This window comes from Thunnus thynnus, chromosome 12, assembly GCF_963924715.1.
Source record: "Thunnus thynnus chromosome 12, fThuThy2.1, whole genome shotgun sequence".
Classification (NCBI taxonomy): Eukaryota; Metazoa; Chordata; class Actinopteri; order Scombriformes; family Scombridae; genus Thunnus; species Thunnus thynnus.
Window position 1 is genome coordinate 1,154,541 of NC_089528.1, and position 24,221 is coordinate 1,178,761.

Consider the following 24,221-nt stretch of genomic DNA (forward strand, 5'->3'; position numbering starts at 1 on the left):
CAAATCTTCAGTCATCTAACAATCTTTCATAAACACATACAAAGAAGCACGCATACACCCACCCCCACACACACAAAACACATATTTAATGTTTCCTGTCATTTTCTCTTTTCTTTTTTATTTATTAATTGATTTTATTTTAGTTAATGAAGTGTATTATCCTTGATGCTCTGGCAATATTGTTCATCTGACATTAATGCCAATAAAGCTTACTGAATTGAATTGAATTAAATAGAGAGGGGGATGGAGAGAGAGAGAGAGAGAGAGAGAGAGAGAGAGAGAGAGAGAGAGAGAGAGAGAGAGAGAGAGAGAGAGAGAGAGGGCGGTGGGGGGTGGGGGTGGGTGATGTTATATTGGTGATTTTTACTTTTCTCTACACTTACTGAGTGTTCCCAGAGATCTGAAGCCTTCCCGGACATTTTGAGTAAACATTGGAATTACTGGCTGAAAGACAGAGAGCAGATAGGAGAGATTGAGAAGATTAGAGAGGGAGTCTTTCTACACAGCAGAATTACATGTGTCCCTATGCAAATTATAACTAAAAAAGTTGGCTACTTGTCTGCTACTGTAGTGCTCCTGGACTGGACTGACTGTCCAAACAGTTCATAGAAATTAAAAAATAGTATTCCATATAGACAATTTTCACTTAAATTGAAGTATAAAAAAGATAAAAATAAAAATGTTAATGCATGTAGGGTGTGTCCTGTGCTATGGAATACAAACAATAAATAATAGGAATTTCACACACAATAATATAAAGTTTAGCAAAATGGGGGATATGGACTGACAATGAGGAGCAGTGCTGCAGCAGGTTTTTAATGCTTTAGGACAGTGGTGAGTCTAGCAACACTGATGTGAAAAGACACAACTGCTGTATGCAGTTGATGCAGCATTTGATTTGTTAGGATTAGAAACTCCAGTCCATCATTTACCTTTATTTATTTCACTATGACACATTCTGCCTTTCATTCACTGAGCTGACATTGATGATCACATTAATCAGTAACTCAATAGATCTGAAAAAAAGCCTTCAGATACCTGTTGTAAAGGTCAAGGAAAGTCTGCATTCAGACTGAAATACACCCTGTGTTAAAACAGTGCAAGTGTTGGTGGGGGCGTGTTGTTTGAAGGACAGGCTCATAATTTTTCAAGTGTGTCTTAAAACAACAATCAGGTGTCCATATGAACAGTGAAAGAAGTTTTCCTTGCAGTAATCATTGCTCCTGTTCTTACTGGCTATTAAAAGATCCCCTTCAAATGTGCTTTCAATGTAAGTGATGGAGGCAAAAATCCACAGTGTGTCCACACAGTCATTTTGTTTATCTGAAACTTATATGAAGCTTGAGCAGTCTGAGTTAGTCATATCAAGGGGATATCTGCCACATTTACAGTTCACATTGTTTCCCCGTTGAGCTGTGGTGGAAGTATAGTAACAAAAAAAGGGACTTTGGCACTAAAAAGAGTGTAATGTTGAAAGATATCTACTTGATTTGATTCATTTGGATGGCTTAAGCTCCATATTAGCTTTTGATAAACTTTTAAATACATTTTTGCGCTGACTGTGGATTTTGGCCCCTATCACTTACATTGTAAGTACATTATGAAGGGAGCTGCTAATGGTCAGTATGAACAGGAAGAATGATTACAGTGAGGAAAACCTCTTTCAGTGTTCATCTGGTCATCTGTTGGAGTGTTATTTTGAAAATGTTTGAACCTATCCTTTAAGGTACCAGTGAGACAATGAAATACAATCCAGAAAGTTGAATTGGAGCTACAGATTAATGAATATAAAGGCTTATCAGATGCCAAAACTCTGCAGAGTGGTTTGTAATTCTCAGACAGGATTTAACAACTCTGGAAAGTTAGCATCTGTTTTCATCTTTTATCGTGACGATCGCGAAGTTAACAGTCGAATTTGGCGTTAACTTAACAAAGTAATCCACCAGGAAAAGGCAAAGTATAGTATCTGCAACTATACTGGCAAACACTATGATGTAATGTAACAGGAAATGAAATGTATGATGTGAATGTAACCTCCAGTGACATGCACTCCGGGACGAAACTTTAACAAAGTACTGACAAACAGTGACAGTAGATTTCAGGAACGACAACGCACCACTTGAGAGTCAATGGCAACCTGTGCGAAGCCTTTGCGTTTGCCCCAGAGGAGAGGGTAGGTCTCATCACTGAACAGAGCCTCCCGCACTCCTCCTGGAGAAATCCCCAACAGGTGACCACTCCTCAGAGCCCGCACACACTCCTCCTGAGGACCATGGATCACACTGAACACCTCCAACAGTAACTTGAAACCTGGAGGAACCGGACAGAATGAGAGAAGGTAAGGATATAAAAGAAAAAAGGGCAGAGGGTAAGGGAGAAGAGATAAGATAAAGCTGGTACTTAAAAAAAGCGAGGAACAATTTACCTACATAAATACATAAACCCACCTGTATTTCATGGATTTGAATGTGCCACCTAAAATTCTTCATATGACAAAGTAACAGTATCAAAAAGTGCTGAAAGTTAGCACCAAATACACGGTCATATACTTACTGTAGAGGATTTTTAGGGTTAATGCCAGGGTCAGACTACAGGATATTAAGTCTTCTGAGATGGTCACTGTGTCAGATTAGGAGATCACAGATTCATAAATTGCAGACTAATGGCAGACAACATGTTGTACCCTGACCATTCAGAGCTTTCAAGCTTTCAACTTGTGTGATGTATAGAGGTGATAATAAGATGCCAGGGATTGACTGCACAATTCCACCTGACAGCACCAACAACATGTTTCTGTATGAAATAAAGCTTTTATGAATGACAGTGAAACTGTCTGTGCAGTGAGGGTGGACTCCCAGTCAGAAGAGAAAGGGTGAGTGAGTAGCACATACAGTATGTGCACAGAGGGCAATGTCACACCAACAGGTCTGATTAAATTGGTATAATGCTCCTTAGCACTCTGTGGCCTCCACTATGACACACCACACTGGATAAAACCTGTAACTGTTGTACCAGACCATATTTGTTTTACCCACTTTCCAGATATGGTTTTGTTCCAGGGTGCTTATAAAGGATTAGAGCATGTTATCATAAATGTGTTTCATAAATTAAAAGCAACAGCCTGATCTCAACTCCCTTTCAAATGTATTGTTCTACAAGACAAGATTGTCCCTCATGTCCACTGTAGTTTATTTTAGCCTTAGAGTTGTTAGAATACGCCATTCGAAGAGACAAGGATATTAAAGGTGATCACAATTTCAAACACCCCATCACACTCTGTACCAAAAGTCTTAGAAATGATTAAATCATTTAGCAGTTTCTCAGGCTATAAAATAAATTGGCCCAAAAGTGAAGCCATACCATTAAATTGTTGTACATACAGTACTGACCTTTGTCCATTTCCTTTTATCTGGAATCCAGAGAGAATGAAATATTTGGGTGTGATTTGAATTCTCTGTCTCTACTAAATTCTATAACAGAAGACCTAAGGAGGTGGTCTGCCCTGCTTATCTCCTTATGGGGCCAGAATAACTTTTCTATTTTCTTCTTCTCCTCTGTATATTGCATAGTCTTGGTTAGATAATATGATTGTGGTGTTCCCCTCTTTTTTGTGGAAGGACAAAAGCCTACAATCAATAAGCCTATTAATTATTGGCTAAACACAAAGATCCCTAGTACAGCTTAATTCTGAACAAGTCCTCAAAAAGGCATATAAGATTATCAATGACCCCGTGTGTGTGGGGTACACATCTTCCTATGACTTCGTTAATCTAATGCCATCAGGAGTGCATTTTAGATTACCTGTATGTAAAACAAACAGAAGGAAGTGTGGTTTTATTCCAGAAGCCATTAGACTTGTGAACAGACACAGTACAAGAAATGGTCAGTTTACCTCGTGTATAGATGGATAAATGCACTTGCACTTTTGACACTTCTGACGTAATATGTGCCTTTGTGGTGTTAGATATTTTTGGCCAGCTACAGACCGGCCACTGCCATTAATCCTTGTGTGTTTCAACTCTTTCAAACATTGTCATATTTTATTTATATTTTTCATATTTTTAGATTGTTTTTATGTATGTATGCTTGTCTGTAAACTCACTTGCCTCAAATTCCTCTTGGACGAATAAAGTATTTTGAATTGAACTGAATCACAAAAGGAGGAGTACCTTTAAAAAGGACAGTAACAAAGTCATATTGTTACCCTCACTGTGGTACCCTCATGTCGCTTCCATGAAACTTGATGATGACATTATTAAGTTCTCAGTAATAATAATAATACCCCAAGTGGTATTGTCTTTTCCATCATGTTTTTTTTCATTCTTTCTTCTTCTTCTTTTGTTTTGTCTGTATCTGAGATGATTTTGAAACTTAGTTTGCCTTACATGTGAAGTAGACCCCATAATCACCAATACAGATAAACACTAAAAACAACTAAATATTACAATATGTTTACTTATGTGGTACTGCAGTTATGCCTCCCCCCACCCCTCTATGTTATGTGTGGTGTGGTTAATCAGTGTATTGCATAGAAATGCAATACATTTTATATATATATACATGCAAGTACATGAAGGGTTTTTGTATTTAGTTGGAGTAAGATTTTTTCCTGTACCTTCAGTATTAAGAACATAAAATGTTTTACAATTAAGAATTTAAAATATTTAAGTCTAAACACTGGGGTTTTCATTATGGCTGTAAGATTGAAATAAAATTGGAGTGAGAATTTTAACTTTTTAGTTTTACCTTGATCCAAATTTGTATGACAAAAGCTATTAAAAACAACAAAATGAAAAGTAAAGCAAAACATACACTGCATATACAGTATAATGAGGTCAGCTGTACTCATAGTGATTGCTAGGGTATTGTGATGGCTTTTGTGTGTAACTATTATTTTATTTTTATATTATGGGGTGCCAGCCAGCCATTCCCAGTAATCTCTGTAGTTCTTTGATATTCCTTAGTGTAGGAAATGCCTGCACAGCTTGACTCTTTTCCTCATCCACTTGTACACCAGCAACGGAAACCACATGGCCAAGGAACTTGAAAGAAGTTCTGAAGAATTGTCATTTCTTCATATTGATGGTCAGGCCCGTCTTCCACAGCTTGTCCAAAACAGCTTCCAGATCATAGTAATTCTGCTCAAGTGAAGATTAATGTATGATGATATTATCCAAGTAGACCATGCGAATCTTTCCCAGAAGATCTCCCAAAACCAGCTCCATAAGTCTTTGAAACATAGCAGGGGCATCTTTCAAACCAAAAGGCATCACTTGACACTGGAACAAACCACCTGGACAAATGAAGGCAGTTTTTTCCTTGCTATTTTCATCTATTGGCACCTGCTAGTAATCACTGTTGGGGTCAATGATAGTAAAGACAGAGGATCCAGCCAGTGATTCCAAAATTTCTCAAATATTTGGAATGGAATAGGCATCAGGCATAGGGGTTGTAGCATTCAGCTTCCTGAAATCCAAACAGCACCATGACCTAGGGTTGTTCTTTTCAGGAACTAGCACCACTGGAGCAGCATACAGTGACATAGAAGTTGTAATGATTTGATCTGCCAACATTTCCTCAATGTGTCTTTTCATTTCCTGGAGTTTTGCAGGTGAACAGCGGTATGGTTTTTGCGTGATTGGCATGTCATGGTATAGCAGAATTTTAGGGTACAATATATTTGTTCAACCAACTTCTTCTGTGCAGACATCAGTGGTCAGTTCAAGTTGATTACACAATTATTTCTTCCCAGCCTCATCCAGATGAGCAGAGTGGATGACAGCATCCATTCCAGCAGTGAATGAACAAATTCACTGATGTTAGTTTTCTCTGTCATTTTCTAACTGTTGCCCAAGATGAACCAATGCCTCCACAGCAGTTATACTGCTGCCCCTTAGCTGACTAGCCAGTTTAACATTGATGTTTTTCAAGGTCAACTCGACAACTTCCTGCTCAGTGATCTTTGGATTCCATCTTTTGCATAGAGATCTATTTATGTATATATATATAAAAAAAAAATCTCCTTCTCACCCCCCTTCCATGGGGGGGTGGTGGTGTGTCTTCCTCAAGCCCGGGTCCTCTACCAGAGGCCTGGGAGTTTGAGGGTTCTGCGCAGTATCTTAGCTGTTCCGAGGACTGCGCTCTTCTGGACAGAGACCTCAGATGTTGTACCCAGAATCTGCTGGAGCCACTCTCCCAGTTTGTGGGTCACAGCCCCCAGTGCTCCAATTACCACTGGCACCACTGTTGCCTTTACTCCCCACATCCTTTCTAGCTCCTCTTTCAGCCCTTGGTATTTTTCGATCTTCTCGTGTTCCTTCTTCTTGATGTTACTGTCGCTTGGGATTGCTACGTCTATCACCACTGCCTTCTTCTGTTGTTTGTCGATCAACACGATGTCCGGTTGGTTAGCCATCACCAGCTTGTCAGTCTGGATCTGGAAGTCCTGCAGGATCTTGGTTTGGTCATTCTCAACCACCTTAGGAGGTGTCTTCCATTTTGACCTTGGGACCTCCAACCCATACTCAGTGCAGATTTTCCTGTACACTATGCCAGCCACTTGGTTACGGCGTTCCATGTACGCTGTTCGTGCCTGCACCTTACACTCTGCCATGATGTGCTGAACTGTCTCAGGAGCATCTTTGCACAGCCTGCACCTGGGGTCCTGTCTGGTGTGGTAGATCCCCGCCTCTATTGATTTTGTACTGAGTGCCTGTTCTTGTGCTGCCATGATTAGTGCTTCTGTGCTGTCCTTCAGTCCAGCCTTTTCCAGCCACTGGTAGGATTTCTTGATATCAGCCACTTCTTCTATCTGTCGGTGGTACATGCCGTGTAGGGGCTTGTCCCTCCATGATGGTTCCTCCTCCTCTGCATCATCGGGTTTCTGCTGCCTGAGGTATTCACTTAGCAGTTCATCTTTGGGGGCCATCTTCCTGATGTATTCCTGGATGTTGGTTGTTTTGTCCTGGACAGTGGCTCTGACACTCACCAGTCCTCAGCCTCCCTCATTCCGCTTAGTGTACAGTCTCAGGGTGCTGGACTTGGGATGAAACCCTCCATGCATTGTGAGGAGCTTTCTTGTCTTGATATCAGTGAATGGTAAATGGACTGTACTTGTATAGCGCCTTTCTAGTCTTCCGACCACTCAAAGCGCTTTTTACACTACGAATCACATTCACCCATTCACACACATTCATACACTGAATGGGTACAGGGGCTACCATGCAGTCCCAACCTGCCCATCAGAGAAAGCTAACCATTCACACACATTCATACACTGATGGCACAGCCATCAGGAGCAATTTTGGGGTTAAGTGTCTTGCCCAAGGACACATCGGCATGTGGACTGGAGGAGCCGGGAATCGAACCACCGATCTTCCGATTAGTGGACGACCCGCTCTACCTCCTGAGCCACAGCTGCCCCAGTGGCCTCTATCTCCTCCTTTGGCCAGCTTATTATACCAGTGGGGTATCTGATGACTGGCAGGGCGTACATCTTGATGGCCCGTATCTTGTTCTTCCCATTCAGCCGACTTTTCAGGACCTGCCTTACTCTATGTAGGTATTTAGCTGTGGCTGACTTCCTTGCGGCCTCCTCAAGGTTCCCATTTGCCTGCGGGATGCCAAGGTATTTGTAGCTGTCCTGAACATCTGCAATGCTGCCTTCTGGTAGCTCAACCCCCTCGGTCCTGATCACCTTCCCTCTCTTCGATACCATCCGACCACACTTATCTAGTCCGAATGACATTCCGATGTCGTTGCTGTAGATCCTGGTGAGGTGGATCAGTGAGTCGATGTCTTGCTCATTCCTGGCAAACAGCTTGATGTCATCCATGTAGAGGAGGTGACTGATGGTTGTTCCACTTCGGAATCAGTACCCGTAGCTGCTCTTTGAGATGATCTGGCTGAGGGGGTTCAGGCCTATGCAGAACAGCAGCTGGGATAGTGCATCACCTTGGTTTATGTCGCACTTGATGGTAACTTGTGCAATTGGCTTTGAGTTGGCCTCCAAAGTCGTTTTCCACAGCCCCATTGAGTTCTTGATGAAGGCTCTTAGTGTCCTGTTGATGTTGTACATTTCCAAGCATTCCAGTATCCATGTGTGTGGCATTGAGTCATAGACCTTCTTGTAGTCAATCCAGGCGGTGCACAGGTTGGTCTGCCTGGTCTTGCAGTCTTGGGTGACTGCTCTATCGACCAGTAGCTGGTGCTTAGCACCCCTGGTATTACTACCAATTCCTTTCTGGGCCCTGCTCATGTATTGGGCCATGTGCCTATTCATCTTAGCCGCTATGATGCCTGACAGGAGCTTCCATGTTGTACAGAGGCAGGTTATTGGCCGGTAGTTGGATGAGATTGTGCCCTTCTGGGGGTCCTTCATGATCAGGACTGTCCGCCCTTGGGTTAACCACTCTGGGTGCATCCCATCTATCAGCAGCTGGTTCATTTGTGCTGCCAGGCGTTCATGGAGTGCAGTCAGTTTCTTTAGCCAGTAGGTGTGGATCATGTCCAGGCCTGGTGCTGTCCAGCTCTTCATATCTGACACTTGTTCTTGGATGTCTGCCATCGCAATGGTTACTGGATCTTGTTCTGGGAGATTGCTGTGGTCTGCTCTAAGATCCACTAGCCACTGAGCATTGGTGTTATGTGAAGCCTCCTTCACCCATATGCTCTTCCAGTATTGTTCAGTCTCAGCCCTGGGAGGATCTGTTCTTGTGTTATTACCTTGCCACTGAGAGTACACTTTGGATGGTTCAGTGGAGAACATCCTATTTATTCTCCTGGCTTCTGCTTCTTCTGTGTATCTCTTCAGGCGGGTAGCCAGAGCTGTGAGCCTTTGCTTGGCAGTCTCCAGTGCCTCAGGTATAGACAGCCTGTTGTACTTCCTGGGTATCCCTTTCGTCCCCACACCTTTCTGTAGCTCTGAGAGTTGACTAACTTCTCTCCGTGTTGCCTTGATCTTGGCCTCCAGCCTCCTTCTCCATGGAGGGTAATGTTCTTTGTGGCTCATGTGCATTCACATCCTCTAGCAGACTTTCAGAGGGTACTTTGTCACTTAGCCTTGGTAATCGGCTACAGAGGTGCTGGCTGTCCAGCTTAGTTATGATAGTCATTCTTAGATCAGTTGTCCTTGTGTTAAGGTCATAAGGGACTAGAGATTGATGAGGTATATATGTGTGTATATATATAAACTTAGCACAAAAAGTAAGGAAATGTGTGTTTGGTAGATTATTTCTTTGTTGTAACAATGCTTCTTGGCAATAAATCTCATACCTTTGGAAAGCCTGTTTATTTCCCTTTTAAATGGTGCCACATTTGTAAGGATCATGCATTTGTGGGATGAGTAGCAGAGCTGAGTATGTGGGTTGCGCCCATGAAATATATGCCAAATCTTCTCTGCCAATGCCAAACAGCTTATTCTGCCATTGACTCTTGTTTGGTGTTTGGTGGATTGGATGATTGAAGTTTGAAGAAACAAGACATGGCAATTTAACAATTTACTCACTTAACAATCAGGAGCCTCCGCAGCGTGTGGAAGAACCATACACAGCCACAACAGCCTGGCACCTCCTCCTCATGCTGGTCACCAGCCTGGTCACACTCTGCTGTGGGACATACTCAGCTCTGCTGCTCATCCCACAAATGCATGTTCCTTACAAATGTGGCACCATTTAAAAGGGAAATAAACAGGCTTTCCACCAGTATTTATTGCCAAGATGCATGGTTACAACAAAGAAATAATCTACCAAACACAAATTTCCTTACTTTTTGTGCTAAGTTTATATATACACAAAATCCCATATACTCTCATCTTCCCCTTGTATACGGGTACTGACTCTCTCTGCCAGTTCATCCTGGTAATCCTCTGACAGAGAGGCAGACTGAAATCTTTTTTTCAAACTCTGTCCAGGTGGTAATCTCTAGGCGTGCAACATCCCACCAATCACGGGCTGTTCCATGTAGCACGTGGCAGATAGTGGCAATAAGTTCAACATCAGTAAGTGGATGTAAAGCCAGAAAATCCTCACATTTTTCCCAGAATAGTAAGGGATCTTGTCCTCCATTCTTCCAAACATTGGAGAGTGAGTTTTGATTGGGCTTATTCCATGATATATAGTCCTGGCCTCATTGTGAATTTCAGAGTGAACTCAGCAGATGAGCTCCTCCTCAGGAACACCAGGGTACATGGTGGACTGCAGTCTTTGTTATTGAGTCTGAGCATCTTGACTGAATGGTTGATGACTGACAGAGAGGGTCTGTGCAGATGTGTTGACAAGCGATGGGGCTTGACATTTCCGCTGACAATGCATTGGTGTTGACTGCACAGTGTCACTTCCTCCTCCAGATGTTGTATGGCAGATGCCATTGGGGTGAGGACAGATTTGAGGTCCTTTACTAGGACATGATATTGTTTTAGGCGCCAGTTTACAGTAGTAGGGCATTGATTCAGGGGCTCATGTGGCTCAGGAGGAAAGATGTTATACAAGTACAGTCAATTTACCATTATGGGTGTATTAAAATTGTTAATCCATCTTGTCCTCCAGTTCATTAAGTTGTGCAATACGCACTGTTCCAATCTTCTCTGGTCTTTTTTACAAACAGCTCTTTAGCTCCTCCTTGTGGCGCTTGTGCTCAGCAGATACCAACCCATAGATTTCCTCATTTTCCAAAGGTTGGTTATGTGGGATTTCAATTTGTTCTTCCTTTTATGAAGAAGCATGGATTCTCCACAAAGCTCTGTTTCCAACAAAGAATAAGTCATGCCTTTATCACTAGTTTCCCTGCTTAAGGTTTGGTCCTTGCAGGATCCTTCCACAAAGTTGTCCAGATCCCAGCTGGCGGCCATTTTAGCCCACGTGGTCCTTATTTTTCTTTTTTCATCTCAGGCAGTCAATTTTTTATGTGAGGGTCCCATCTAAGGTGCCAATTTTTTATGTGTTGGCTTTTTTGTGTAACTATTATTTCTATTTTATGGTGTGCCAGCCAGGAGATATCCTGACAAAAGTCTTTGAGTCACACAAACAAAAAATAAAATCAGCCAACACAAAGGATGTACACCTTAAATGTAAATTAAATGGCTCATAAAACCTTAAAATAGAGTATGAAAAAAAAAAATCAAAACAATCAACTTTGCTTTTCAATTAATAGAAAATGTATTAGCCCAGGAGAAGAGGAACTGTTTTTCAATAAACCAAACAATATAACAGTGTTTCCCATACATAGGCTGTACTTGGGCTGCCCGCCCAGGTAGATTAAGATACGTCCAGGTTGATAAAATCCCAAACGCGCAATTGTCATTCCGTGATGTACACAGACCAGTGGACCTTCAGCCCACATAAGCATCTCGATTCTTATCTCATACGATTCTGAATAGATTCACAAATGTCAAAAATCGATTTTTTGTTAGTTAATAATGTGATGTTGACGGAACGAAAAAGGTGAAACTCAACTGCAAGGACAGTGCAGTATGGGGTGTGAAAGCTGACATAGAACCGGATTACTTAGCTAACTGAGAGGAGAACTGATGTGTCTACGTTCCCCAGCGCCTGATGAAAAAATCTATTAATTTTGATTGTGTTGATGGAGAATACAGGCAATGTCACGGCGACATCTAAAGCTGTATTAGTAAACGATTTAATCTCAGATCATCATATTGATTTACTTTGTCGTACTGAAACCTGGCTGTGTCATGAAGAATATGTCAGCCTAAATGAATCCACTCCCCCCAGTCATATTAATACACACATTCCTCGTGACACTGGCCAAGGAGGAGTTGCAGCCATTTTCAACTCAAGCCTAATCATCAACCCTAGACTTAAATTTAATTATAACTCATTTGAAAGCCTTGTTCTTAGTCTCTCTCAGCCAACCTGGAAAACTTTACAGCCGGTTCTACTTGTTATAGTGTACCGTCCTCCTGGCCCATACTCTGAATTCCTATCTGAATTCTCAGAGTTTTTATCAAACTTAGTCCTTAGTACAGATAAAGTAATTCTAGTAGGTGATTTTAATATTCATGTGGACGTCGATAATGATAGTCTCAGTACTGCATTAATCTCATTATTAGACTCAATTGGCTTCTCTCAGTGTGTAAATAATCCCACTCACTGTCTTAACCACACCCTAGACCTTGTTCTGATTTATGGGATTGAAATTGAACATTTAATAATTTTTCCACAAAATCCTATTTTATCAGATCATTTTTAATAACTTTTGAATTCTTTTACTGGATTACACACCATTAGACAAAAATGTCCTCACTAGATGTCTATCTGATAGTGTTGTAGATAAATTTAAGGAAGCAATTCCATCAGTGCTGAATTCAATGCCATGTCTCAATACTACAGAGGACTCTTATGTTAACTTTAGTCCCTCTCAAATTGATAATCTTGTTGACAGTGCTGCAGGCTCATTACGAATAACACTCGACTCCATCGCCCCCTTAAAAAGGAAGATAATAAAACATAAGAGGTTAGCTCCATGGTATAACTCCCAAACCTGCAAATTAAAGCAAACATCGCGAAAATTGGAAAGGATTTGGCGTTCCACCAAAGTGGAAGAATCTCGCTTAGTCTGGCAAGATAGTCTTAAAACATATAGGAAGGCCCTCTGTAATGCCAGAGCCGCCTATTACTCAGCATTAATAGAAGAGAATAAAAACAGCCCTAGGTTCCTTTTCAGCACTTTGGCCAGGCTGACAAAGAATAATAACTCTATTGATCCATGTATTCCTATAGCTCTCAGTAGTAATGACTTTATGAGCTTCTTTAATGATAAAATTCTAACTATTAGAGACAAAATTAACCACTTCAACAGGCACTGTTTTTCCTGAAAACACAGGTACCTTAGAAACAGCTGTAAACCCTGACATACATTTGGACTGTTTTTCTCCAGTCAACTTTTCTGAACTAACTCCAATGATTTGTTCAGCTAAACCATCAACCTGTCTCTTAGACCTCAGCCCAACTAGGTTGCTTAAGGAAGCCTTACTCTTAGTCAGCACTTCTTTACTAGATATGATCAATCTGTCTTTACTAACAGGCTATGTACCACAGTCCCTTAAAGTAGCTGTAATTAAACCTCTTCTTAAGAAGCCTACTCTTGATTCAGGCATTTTAGCCAATTATAGACCTACATCTAACCTTCCATTTCTCTCTAAGATCCTTGAGAAAGCAGTCTCTAATCAGTTATGTGACTTTCTACATAACAATAGTTTATTTGAGGATTTTCAGTCAGGATTTAGAGCGCATCATAGCACAGAGACAGCACTGGTGAAAGTCACAAATGACCTCCTTACTGCATCGGACAAAGGATTTGTCTCTATACTTGTCCTGTTAGATCTTAGTGCCGCATTCGACACAATTGACCATCAAATCCTTTTGCAGAGACTGGAACATTTAATTGGCATTAAAGGAACTGCATTAAGCTGGTTTAAGTCCTATTTATCAGACCGATTTCAGTTTGTACATGTTAATGATGAATCCTCCATGAAGGCAAAAGTTAGACATGGAGTTCCACAAGTTTCTGTACTTGGACCAATTCTATTCACCTTGTATATGCTTCCTTTAGGTAATATTATTAGGAAACACTCCATAAATTAATAATAAACCAATAATAAACCAACTCATAATAAACCAATCAGTTAAACAAACTCCAAGCATGCCTTAAGGACATAAAGACCTGGATGACCTGCAATTTTCTACTACTAAACTCAGATAAAACTGAAGTTATTGTGCTTGGCCCTAAACACCTTAGAAAAACATTATCTAATGATATAGCTACTCTGGATGGCATTACCCTGGCCTCCAGCACCACCATAAGGAATCTGGGAGTTATCTTTGATCAGGATATGTCCTTTCAAATCTCAAGGACTGCCTTTTTTCACTTACGTAATATCACAAAAATCAAGCACATCCTGTCCCAAAAAGATGCAGAAAAACTAGTCCACGCATTTGTTACTTCTAGGCTGGATTATTGCAATTCCTTATTATCAGGCTGCTCTAACAAGTTTCTAAAGACTCTCCAGCTGGTCCAGAATGCAGCTGTATGTGTACTGACTAAAACTAGAAAAAGATATCACATTTCTCCCATTTTAGCTTCGCTACATTGGCTTCCTGTAAAATCTAGAATAGAATTTAAAATCCTTCTCCTAACTTACAAAGCCCTTAATGGTCAGGCACCATCATATCTTGAAGAGCTCATAGTACCGTATTATCCCACTAGAACACTGCACTCCCAGAATGCAGGCTTACTGGTGGTTCCTACAGTCTTTAAAAGTAGAATTGGAGGCAGAGCCTTCAGCTATCAGGCTCCTCTCCTGTGGAACCATCTTCCAGATTCGGTTCGGAGCGCAGACACCCTCTCTATGTTTAAGAGTAGGCTTCAAACTTTCCTTTTTGATAAAGCTTAGAGTTAGGGCCGACCAGGCTCACCTTGGATCAGCCCTTAGTTATGCTGCTATAGGCCTAGACTGCTGGGGGACTTCCCATGATGCACTGAGCTCCTCTCTCCTCCTCCTCCTCTCCATCTGTATGCATTCATGTAACACCAATGCATGTCACTAACTTTGCTTCTTCCCTGGAGTTTTTTTGTGCTTTCTCATCTCGCAGGAAACCCCCCTTCCCCTCTTTCTTTCTCTCTCTCAACCCAACCGGTCAAAGCAGATGACCGCCCACCAAGAGCCAGGTTCTGCTTGAGGTTTCTACCCATTAAAGGGGAGTTTTTCCTTACCGCTGTCGCCAAGTGCTTGCTCATGGGGGAATTGTTGGGTCTCTGTAAATTAAAGAGTACAGTCTTGACCTGCTCTATGTGAAAAGTGCCCTGAGATGACTTTTGTTGTGATTTGGCGCTATATAAATAAAAATTGATTGATTGATTGATTGATTGATTTTCATTTATGGTAAAGTAGTGTGCTAGAGTGGGGCATTAATGTTGTTTGTTGACATATATGTATTTGTAACCTCTATTAATGCCATGACATTTTGTGGGTCTAGAAACTTCATCACTCAGCCTGGCCTGGATGTAGATAATTGTATATATGTATGGACCTCATTGATTTTATCTTGGAGGATGTGCTGGTGTTTGCTCCCAGGGCATCCGCCATATCAGCTTTTGGTTTTAGAGAGATTCCAACAATCAGGTTTCTCCATGATGACCTGTACAGCATCAGGCAGATGTTCCCAGAAGCAAACACCAGCACCATTACTTTGAAGCTCCCCCTAGGTCATGACTATGAGGACTTCTGTCACTTTAGGACTTGAGGGATCATTCAGTCCCTGACGTGGGGGGTAGCCTAATGCACCCCCTTCCCCCCATCAACCACCTGCTAACACTCTCTCTATCTCACTCCTGCACTGCCTTCTGCCAATCAGACTACTATATCTCTTAAAGGTCCTCTCCACATAAAAACGTGTTTTTTCTTTTGCCTCCTATTGGAGGCATGACTTGTTTGATATAGTTGTATTGATTGCTTATGTTTAGTTGTTGTTTAGTTGTTGTTTACTTTATGTTCAAGATTAGTTTGTTTCTGATTAATGTGTATTAAGATTTTAATGATGGCCTAAACCTTGACTGTCTGTTTTTCTTCATACCAAAGAAACATTAGAGTCTAATATGATATTGTTTATTACTTATATTAGTATTGTATACATGACGTTATACCATAGCTTTGGTCAGAATTTTATAGGATTTAAATGCAATGGTGTAAGTAGATTTGACTTCTAGCTGGTGATGTCAATCTATCCCCTAGCATCAGAATTCCAGTGAAACCAGCTATACGCACAACAACACAAAATGAGAGCACATAATCACATATTTGTTACGACATGATATTTCATACAGTTCCTCTAATTTTTAACTCAAAGGCTACAGGCCAATGTAACTGTTATTTTAATGCAACCTGTATGTTTAAATAATGAAACACACAAAGTTTCTGTTCAACTGTTAATGTTTATAAAACATTTTTAAATAAAAGGAGTGTGAATAGGATTTCTGTTTTTGCCATGGTATCAACAAGTATTGAGAGTAGTGGAAATTCAGCGGTAATTCTAGTATAGTGACATCACTTGTACATACTTTAAGTGTCATACAATTTACTGATAACATATTTTGAGAAATTTAGCAGCAGTTGTCAAAAAATCGGCAGAGTTTCATCTGTTGTGCTTTTATACATTTAGGTTTAGCTGTGATAAATACTAATTACGGCCTTTCATTCATCCATTTTCTAACAATTTTGGAACTTGATTTCAATGAGCATTCAAATATATGGCTGTGACAAATAACGACTCAGAAAATCACTTTCAATGTGCCTAGACAAACTATACACTGTGAATGTCCCAAGTTAGTTTCTGGGTGTAAAGTTTTGTGAGGCTGTTGTGCTATGACTACTCACATCACACATAAATGCAAATTAGGGCCTTTGGATTCACAAGTTTATCAACTTCACAGCCAAACCCAATTTATGCAGTTCCTACTGTTAAGGAACACATTATTTAGAAATATTAGGGGGAAACTCTGAGTTATGAAAATCACATCTCTATACAAAACCGCATAGTTTTTGCCCTAAAATACAAACAAACTGGGCATAGTTGTAAAAGGTGAGACTTGTGGTTCCAATAAGCCCAATTTCATTTGATCATAACTATTTTTTGGTAAAAGCTTGACAATTCAGAGCTATAGCCTTAGCCTATATGTCCCCTTTCCATGTAAGCTAGCATGGCATACAAATGTATTGTGAACTCTGCTGTCAATGTACCTCTATCCTCAGTCTTTACTATTAACTAAGCCTGTTAATAAATGACCCACTGTTAGCAAACCATAGGGCTGTAATGTAGCCTGTTAATGAAGGACTCACTGTTGGCAGGCCATAGAGCTGTAACATTATTTCTATTAGTCTAACAAAACTATATTGACATGGAGGCTAGCTTGCTCTAACCAAAGCAACCATTTAGCTAGAACATTGCTGGGTTGTTTGGTGATAACTGGCAAAATTAAGTTACTGCAGACAACATGTAGCTTCTCCCGTAGCTTCTCACACCCATCCTCTGATGAGAGGGCAGATGATGAGAGTGTCATGCTTCTCCTCTACATCATTGGTCACGGTGTCAGTCCATGGCAAGGTAAGTGACAATCAACATGATTGGCTGCTTAGTTAGCAAAATGCTGTCAGCTTTCACACCCCATAGTGCAGCACCTGAACAGTCTAAACGCTAGAGTTATCTTGTAGTTCATTTTCAAAAAAAGTAACGGTAGCAAACGTATTTTGATTTAATGACTAAATAATTACCTTTGCGAGTCCAGCGTGAAGTATATTGTGAATACCTTCTATGCCATCACTCAGAGACTAACATTAGTTGAGCGGAACAGTGATGTCTTTCCCTGAAGCTAATGGTGCAACAGAGAGGCTGCTCTCCACTGCTGGAGACATGACGTTAATAATAATACAGCAGAGCCTCTGCCCAGGGGCGGATTTAGTGATTTGGGGGCTGTGGGCAAACTGTCTTTATTTTCACCCTCTCTCTAACTGTTAGTATTGGCAGTGGTAGAAGAAGTACTCAAAACTTTTTTCTGAAGAAAAATTATTAATACCGCACGGTAAAAGTCAGCATTCAAATTTTTACTTAAAAGTCAAACAGCGGTATTATTAGCACAATGTACTTACATATACTTAAGTTGTGTTCAAGGTGAAGCTTTTAATCTTGTATAATGCTGGATAGTTTAATGAATAATAATGCATCACATTTTATTTGTTATATTTCGTTAGTAAAATCTGAATCTGCAACATAACCAGTAACATTTATCTGTAAAAGGTAAATGTAGTAAAATGTTTTCCTCTGAAGAAGAAGTATACAGTTGCATATTTTTTAAGTGCTTTGGGAGCCTCTGTAAGTTAATTTGATATACAATGAGTTAAAATAGTAACATAATGTTTTTCATATCTAAACATAATAATAAATCTATAGCTTTTAGCTGGGGGCCCCAGGCAGTTGCCTACTTGCTTAGTGGTAAAGTCCACACCTGACTCCACCTCCCCCTCATTTTGTTATTCTAATATAGGCAGGAGACTGTAAGATGCTTTCAAGTTAATTAATTGATTCATTAATGCAGTTAACTTTAAAATAAAAAGGCTGCAGACCATTTATCTTAATTGCCAGTTATGTTTCATGTTGTATTTCAGTGCAAGGCTTGGCACCCAGTATACTGGAGCAAGAGACTCTTTTCATTGAACAGAGAATTGATTTTGAATCAAGAATCGATTCTGAATCAGAATCAAATTGTGAGATTCCCAAAAATTCCCAGCCCTAAGCGCCAAGAAGATGAAGAGAGCCGAAGGTAGGATGCAAACTTTTATATCAATGAAAGTGTCAGATAATAGGCTGTTAGGCAACAAAATTAGATAATTTCAGATAGCAATAAATAGAGTTATTCATAAACCTTCTTTTGACTAATTTATTAGGCTACTGAACCCGCCCGTCACACACCACCCACCACCACAAGTAAACCTGTGGGAAACATTGTATACAATAGTCAGTTTCTGTGATTAAGAGTTCATTTCACAGTCAGTAAAAACATAATAGTTTCTGTGTGATGATTATTCTTTCAGTTTGTGGAGCTATTTCGCCGGCACGTCTCATGTCCTCCGACTCCTGTTTACAAGGAAGGCACCATGCGGCAACCTCCGGGTCTGAAAAATGAAGCCAATGCGGCAGTGCCAAAAACTGCAGTTCCTTGAATGGCCACTTGAGGCTGGCTCCAAAAGCCAGTCAATCCCCATCAACCACCATGTTAAAATGCCCAACTTTACAGCAGAAGTAAACATGTTTACAGCCTGGTACAAACAACAGTTTTGATCTCTATAGCTAATTTCCCCTTTCATGACAACTGTACGGCGGGGTGAATTTTTTTATAACTCAACCGTTCAAATTTTATTAAGCCGTAAAGTTATGCATAATTAAGAATGTGGCTGCTTTGAGTGACAGGACACTGGCCGCTAGGTGGCTTGTTTCAGCAACCAGCCTGCCTCAGCTCCACCTCTTTGCCCCTTTTGAATTAGCCGGGAGTGAGGCAGAGTCAGGCACCGTCAAGATGGCAACAGCCAGAGCCTCTCACTTTGAGCTTCAAGACCGCTCTTCAGAAATCAGTGGGTGACGTCACGGTGGCTATGTTCATATTTTTTACAGTCTATGGAAGGCATGCACACATATGACACAATGGGATGTAATTTTAAGTGCCCCGATGGCCAGCAAGGGGATGTTGAGCTGGACAATTGTACCGCCAAACCTGTACTTTGCCAGCTCATTATAGTATGCATTTGTGTGTGCATGTGTGAAACTGTATGAGTACCTGGGATCTTGAAGAGGAAATGGTCAGCTACAGAATGGCAGGTCCGTCCTTTCTGGATGATAACATTGGCCAGGAAGTAGTAGTAGTCAATAGGAATGGCTCCATGATAGTACACTATCAGCGCTGGTCCTTTGTCGGGGATCTTCTCCATCCCATAGATCTCATAACCTGGAACACGGGTCAAAGTATACAAAGCATACATGTTACTCCATTAAAACCCTTTTTGTGCTGTTCAAATGAAACATTAGATTTGCATAGGACTAACCCTCACAGAGGATGGTGTTGTTTGAAATGTCATGGAATCACAAAGGGAACATGAATGTCTGTAAAAAAAAAAGGGGGTTTTCTTATTTTTTTTTTACTATTTTCTACATTGTAGAACAATGCTGAAGACATCAAAACTGTAAAATAACACATATGGAATCATGTAGTAAACAAAAAAAAGTGTTGAACAAATGACAACTTTGCAAACTTTTGGCAATATCTCAACCAGGTTCATGAGGTCATCACCTGGAATGGTTTTCAATTAACAGGAGTGCCTTGTCAAAAGTTAATTTTGGAAAATTTGAAGAGCTCTGCATGGTGGAGGAGATGTGATGGTATGGAGATGGCTTTGCTGGTGACACTGTTGGTGATTTATTCAGATTTCAAGGCACACTTAACCACTTAACCAGCATGGCTACCACAACATTCTACACAGACACGCCATCTCATCTTGTTTGTGCTTAGTTGGACCATCCTCCAGGCTATGTAAGGGCTATTTGACCAAGGAGAGTGATGGAGTGCTGCATCATATGACCTCGCCTCCACAATCACTCAACCTTAACCAACTGAGATTGTTTGGGATAAGTTGGACTGCAGGGTGTAGGAAAAGCATCCAACAAGTGCTCAACATATGTGGGAACTCCTTCAAGACTGTTGGAAAAGACTTCCAGGTGACAACCTCATGAAGCTGGTTCAGAGAATGGCAAGTGCAAAGCTGTTATCAAAGCAAACATTGGCTACTTTGAGGAATCGAAAACATGTAACATTTTGGCTTGTTTAACACTTGTTTGTTTACTACATTTCATATGTGTTATTTTATTGTTTTGATGTCTTTAGTATTGTTCTACAATGCAGAAAATAGTAAAAGATAGAAAAATAAGAACAACCCTCGAATTAGTAGGTGTGTCCAAACTTTTGACTGGTACTGTATACTGAGCGTCTTTGGGACTGAAATTTCTTCCGGAATCTTAAACACTAGTGCAGCGCCCGTTCAAAACGTGCCTGTTTAGAACGGGCCAATAGCTTGGCCTCCTGCCCTACTTCAACACATAGAAAAATTAATACAGTTGATGTGAGTTTTGAATGAGTATATACACCAACAACCTAAAAGAAATTAAGGTTCAATTATACACAGATGTTATAAATAATAAGTACTGTAATAATAAATAAATGTTCTTTCTCATTTCAAGTAGCCTAAATTAAGGGCTGCATTTAAAAATAAAATAATGTACATCCTAAAATAAATGGATCGCTCATACTGGGCTCCTAGACCGTTACTATTTTCTGTGCCTTCAGTTCGGATTCAAGTGGGTATGTTTGCTCCAAAAATTTGTGCTTTGTCTGTAGTGGCGCTTCACAATCTCCACGGTCTCGGAACATATGAGAGAAACTGGTTTTGAACTGCCTGTGGAACGTATTTCCTTTGTTTTACGCATGTAATTACAGTCATTGTGTACTGGGGTCTGAGCGCTTCCAAAATGCGGGTGACCTACGCTCAACCATATGCCTAAATGCCTACTGTGTAGTCACTCTCTGCTGATCTGCTTAACGTGCAGCTAACAGTACACTTTGAGTGTAGACACGAGGTAAGAGTGTCCATTCTTGATTAAAAACTCTGTTTTAACTGTCTCCTTTTCTCTTTTTAGAGCACTTTCCTCTGACTCGTGTCATGCCTCATCTCTGGTCTCTCCCTGACATGCTGGAGTCAGTCGGCAGAGCCCTGAAGCTCCACCCTGCCCCTGCACAGAGCGAGCATCTCGCTGATCACTAATTTATTCAAAGTTTATTAATATTAAACATATCACGTGTCCAAATTGTACCAAATTCGACACTGCTCTCCCTTGGGTCCCCAGCCATATACCCGCCAAGCATGGAGTCGATCGGATGAACGGCAAAGGACATACATACAGGCAGACAGAGATTCCTTCCTTTAATAGATAGATAGATGTCATTAACAGTTGTATAAATGCTATCTGATAGGGCAGCATCTAAAAAGGTGCCACAAATCATCAGTAAAACAAGCCAATGGTGTCTTACCATGCCATATAGCTCCATGTCCATCCCACAGAGTAGCTAGGGTCTTCCTTGCTCCATCCCACAGGTTGTTGCAGTAAGCTTCCCTCAGCTGATTCTTCCTCTGTTAGAAGAAAACATGAGGAGAGATACAGTTTGGAGTGACTAGTAGCAACAGTGAAAGATTTTTTAACAATCTGAGTCTTATTTCCATAGTTTTGACCATAACTCCTAATTCTCCTGTACGACTGCAACATGACTGTCAAATAACAGATCTGGTCAGGATTGCAGGAGCAAATTATCAACCTATTTTTTAACATTAAATTGTTAGATATTGTAAGTGAAACTCTTGCATCTTGAGGTGGCTGGTTTGGTACTTTCTGGTCCACCTGTAGAATTTAGTGTTCATAAGCTATTACAGATTGATTGGCTGGTGGCAAAATTTGGTACATGACATGAACTCCAGTTCACTCTTCACATAGTGCAGATGATGGACCGAGTTTTTGCGTACCTTGTAGACATGAAGGAAGAGTATAGAGAGGTAAAGGAGGATGACAATTAGGAAGGGCAAGATAAAGACAATGGCCAGAGGGGTGAAGACCCACAGCAGGTACTCCAAAACACTCAGGTAGTCCTCCACTTGACCAAGGCCAGCCCATTCCTCCCACGCATGAAACACACACACCTGTGGACCAAGACAGACAGGTCAATATGTCAATAGTGAGATTCTCCACCTCAAGTCTGAAATATCTCAACTGTTGAATAGCTTCATGTTCCCTTGAGGATTAATTCTACAGACTTTAGTGATTCCCTGACTTTTCATACAGCACCACCTGCTGTGAGGGTAAGTCCTATGCACACATTTTATTTGAGCAGCGCAATCAAAATTCTATTCACCCCCATTTTATTGGACTGTCAAGATAAGTTTCAGAGGTGGATATCTGAAAACCTTAGCACATGAAACTGAGATCTGTTGCACAAAACCAAAGGTAGCATTAGTGTTAAATGAAAAAATATATATCTATGGGTGTTGTGATTTGGGTGAACTGGCCCTTTAAGCAGGCACACTAAAACAGACAGTACACAGAGGTACAGTAGATCTGTATTTCCTCTAGGGGCAAGGAGATATGTGAGGGTTGTGTGAGCCTTCACACATACACACACACAGACACACAAGAAGACTGACAGGCAAAAAGACAGAGAGTCAATAGAGGGGTAGAACTTGACAGAAATGCACAATATGAAAGAGCTGCTGTAACAACAGATGCTACAACATGAAAAATACATGTCATATAACAGTCTAGCGATTAGTTTTGTGAGGTGCTGATAGCCAATTAATTATACAGGTATTGTACAGTATTGTGTTCCATGAACCAAATCAGACATGAGGATAATGTTGTTGGTGTTGTGGGTTGTGAAACAGCCGCTGTCGCGAGACAGCCACTGTCTCACGAGATCTCTGCAGAACTGTAATTGGATCATTTCAAGTTTTCTGTAGTACATTATTGACAAAGTCAACATATAGTGACTAATCAGTTGCAAATCAGCTCCATACCATTTCACTATCATACAAAGAACAGAAACTATGACATTTTGAAATGATCATATATTTTGAGGGTTTTTTTTTTTTTTAATTATTGATGATACATCAAACAAGGGACATTATTGTACAATTACACTGAGAGCTGCAACAAACCATTGTTTTCAATCATCTGATGATTTTCTGAATTGTTTAGTCTATAAAATGCCCAAAATAATTTTGCAGAGAAGTAGATGTCCTCTAAAGAAAGGCAGCAAATCCTCACTTTCTTCACTTTGGAGAAACTGCAACCAGATTGTTTGGTGTTTCTGTTTAATAAATTATATGATTCATTGATTTTTCTAACACTTCAACATGTGGATATCGACAACCCTGCACTAAGTAACCAGCCCATTCTACCAAGGAAATACAGCTGCCACACAAGTTAACTGTAGTCACATCCCATGATCAAACAAACAACAGTTTCATTCAAAGTAATCGAACAAAAGCACTGCATAAACACAGTCAAATATATTTACAGAGAGATTGAATGGCTATCAAGCTGTGAAATATCAGAAGTAAACGAACAAGGTTCATACAAGGAAGGAGACAGCATCCTCTGCTCCCATCAGGCAGGACTGGTTCCCAGTGTCTGACATCTTGTTCTGCTGTGTGTCAGTCACAGAAGCTGTTGTTCAACCAGCTGATGACAGAGTCAGTCAGTCAGACAGCCTCAGGGGCAAGGATCATCTGCTGCTACATGCTGGTAAGCGAAGGGAGAGGAGAGGAAACCATCACCAACTAACAAAAGAACAGTTGTCCGTGTTAGGGTAACACAAGTACATGTGAGGGGTTTGACAATTTTGCAGGACAAATTGCCTTTCGTAATAAGCAGTGGGTAAGGTTTAGGAACATATAGCCTATCACGAGTTACGACATCCAGCACAGAATCAAATGACGGCGCCTACTTTAATGTTTGGATTAACCTCACAACCTGGCTATGAGGAAACCACCGCAAAATGTGATAATGTTGGTAACAACAGAAGACAGCAGCGGCGGCGGCGGTAAAACTACAAGCTAACTA

General features: G+C 40.7%; 1 protein-coding gene across 3 annotated transcripts in view; it reads right to left on the reverse strand.

Annotated features, from left to right (window-relative positions):
- tmem68 (transmembrane protein 68) overlaps nt 1–24,221 on the reverse strand; it is a 36,756-nt gene that overhangs the window by 12,066 nt on the left and 469 nt on the right. The window contains exons 2-7 of one of the 3 annotated variants that reach the window (XM_067604775.1): nt 23,737–23,900; nt 22,130–22,303; nt 21,643–21,742; nt 19,342–19,509; nt 2,117–2,310; nt 384–444 (exon numbers count right to left, since the gene is read on the reverse strand). In XM_067604775.1, the coding sequence (XP_067460876.1) occupies nt 384–444; nt 2,117–2,310; nt 19,342–19,509; nt 21,643–21,742; nt 22,130–22,303; nt 23,737–23,796 (757 nt within the window). In that variant the 5' untranslated portion in view covers nt 23,797–23,900. Of the gene's footprint in view, nt 1–383; nt 445–2,116; nt 2,311–19,341; nt 19,510–19,606; nt 19,665–21,466; nt 21,487–21,642; nt 21,743–22,129; nt 22,304–23,736; nt 23,901–24,221 lie in introns of those variants that run through there. The other 2 variants (XM_067604776.1, XM_067604777.1) reach the window with 2 other exon arrangements.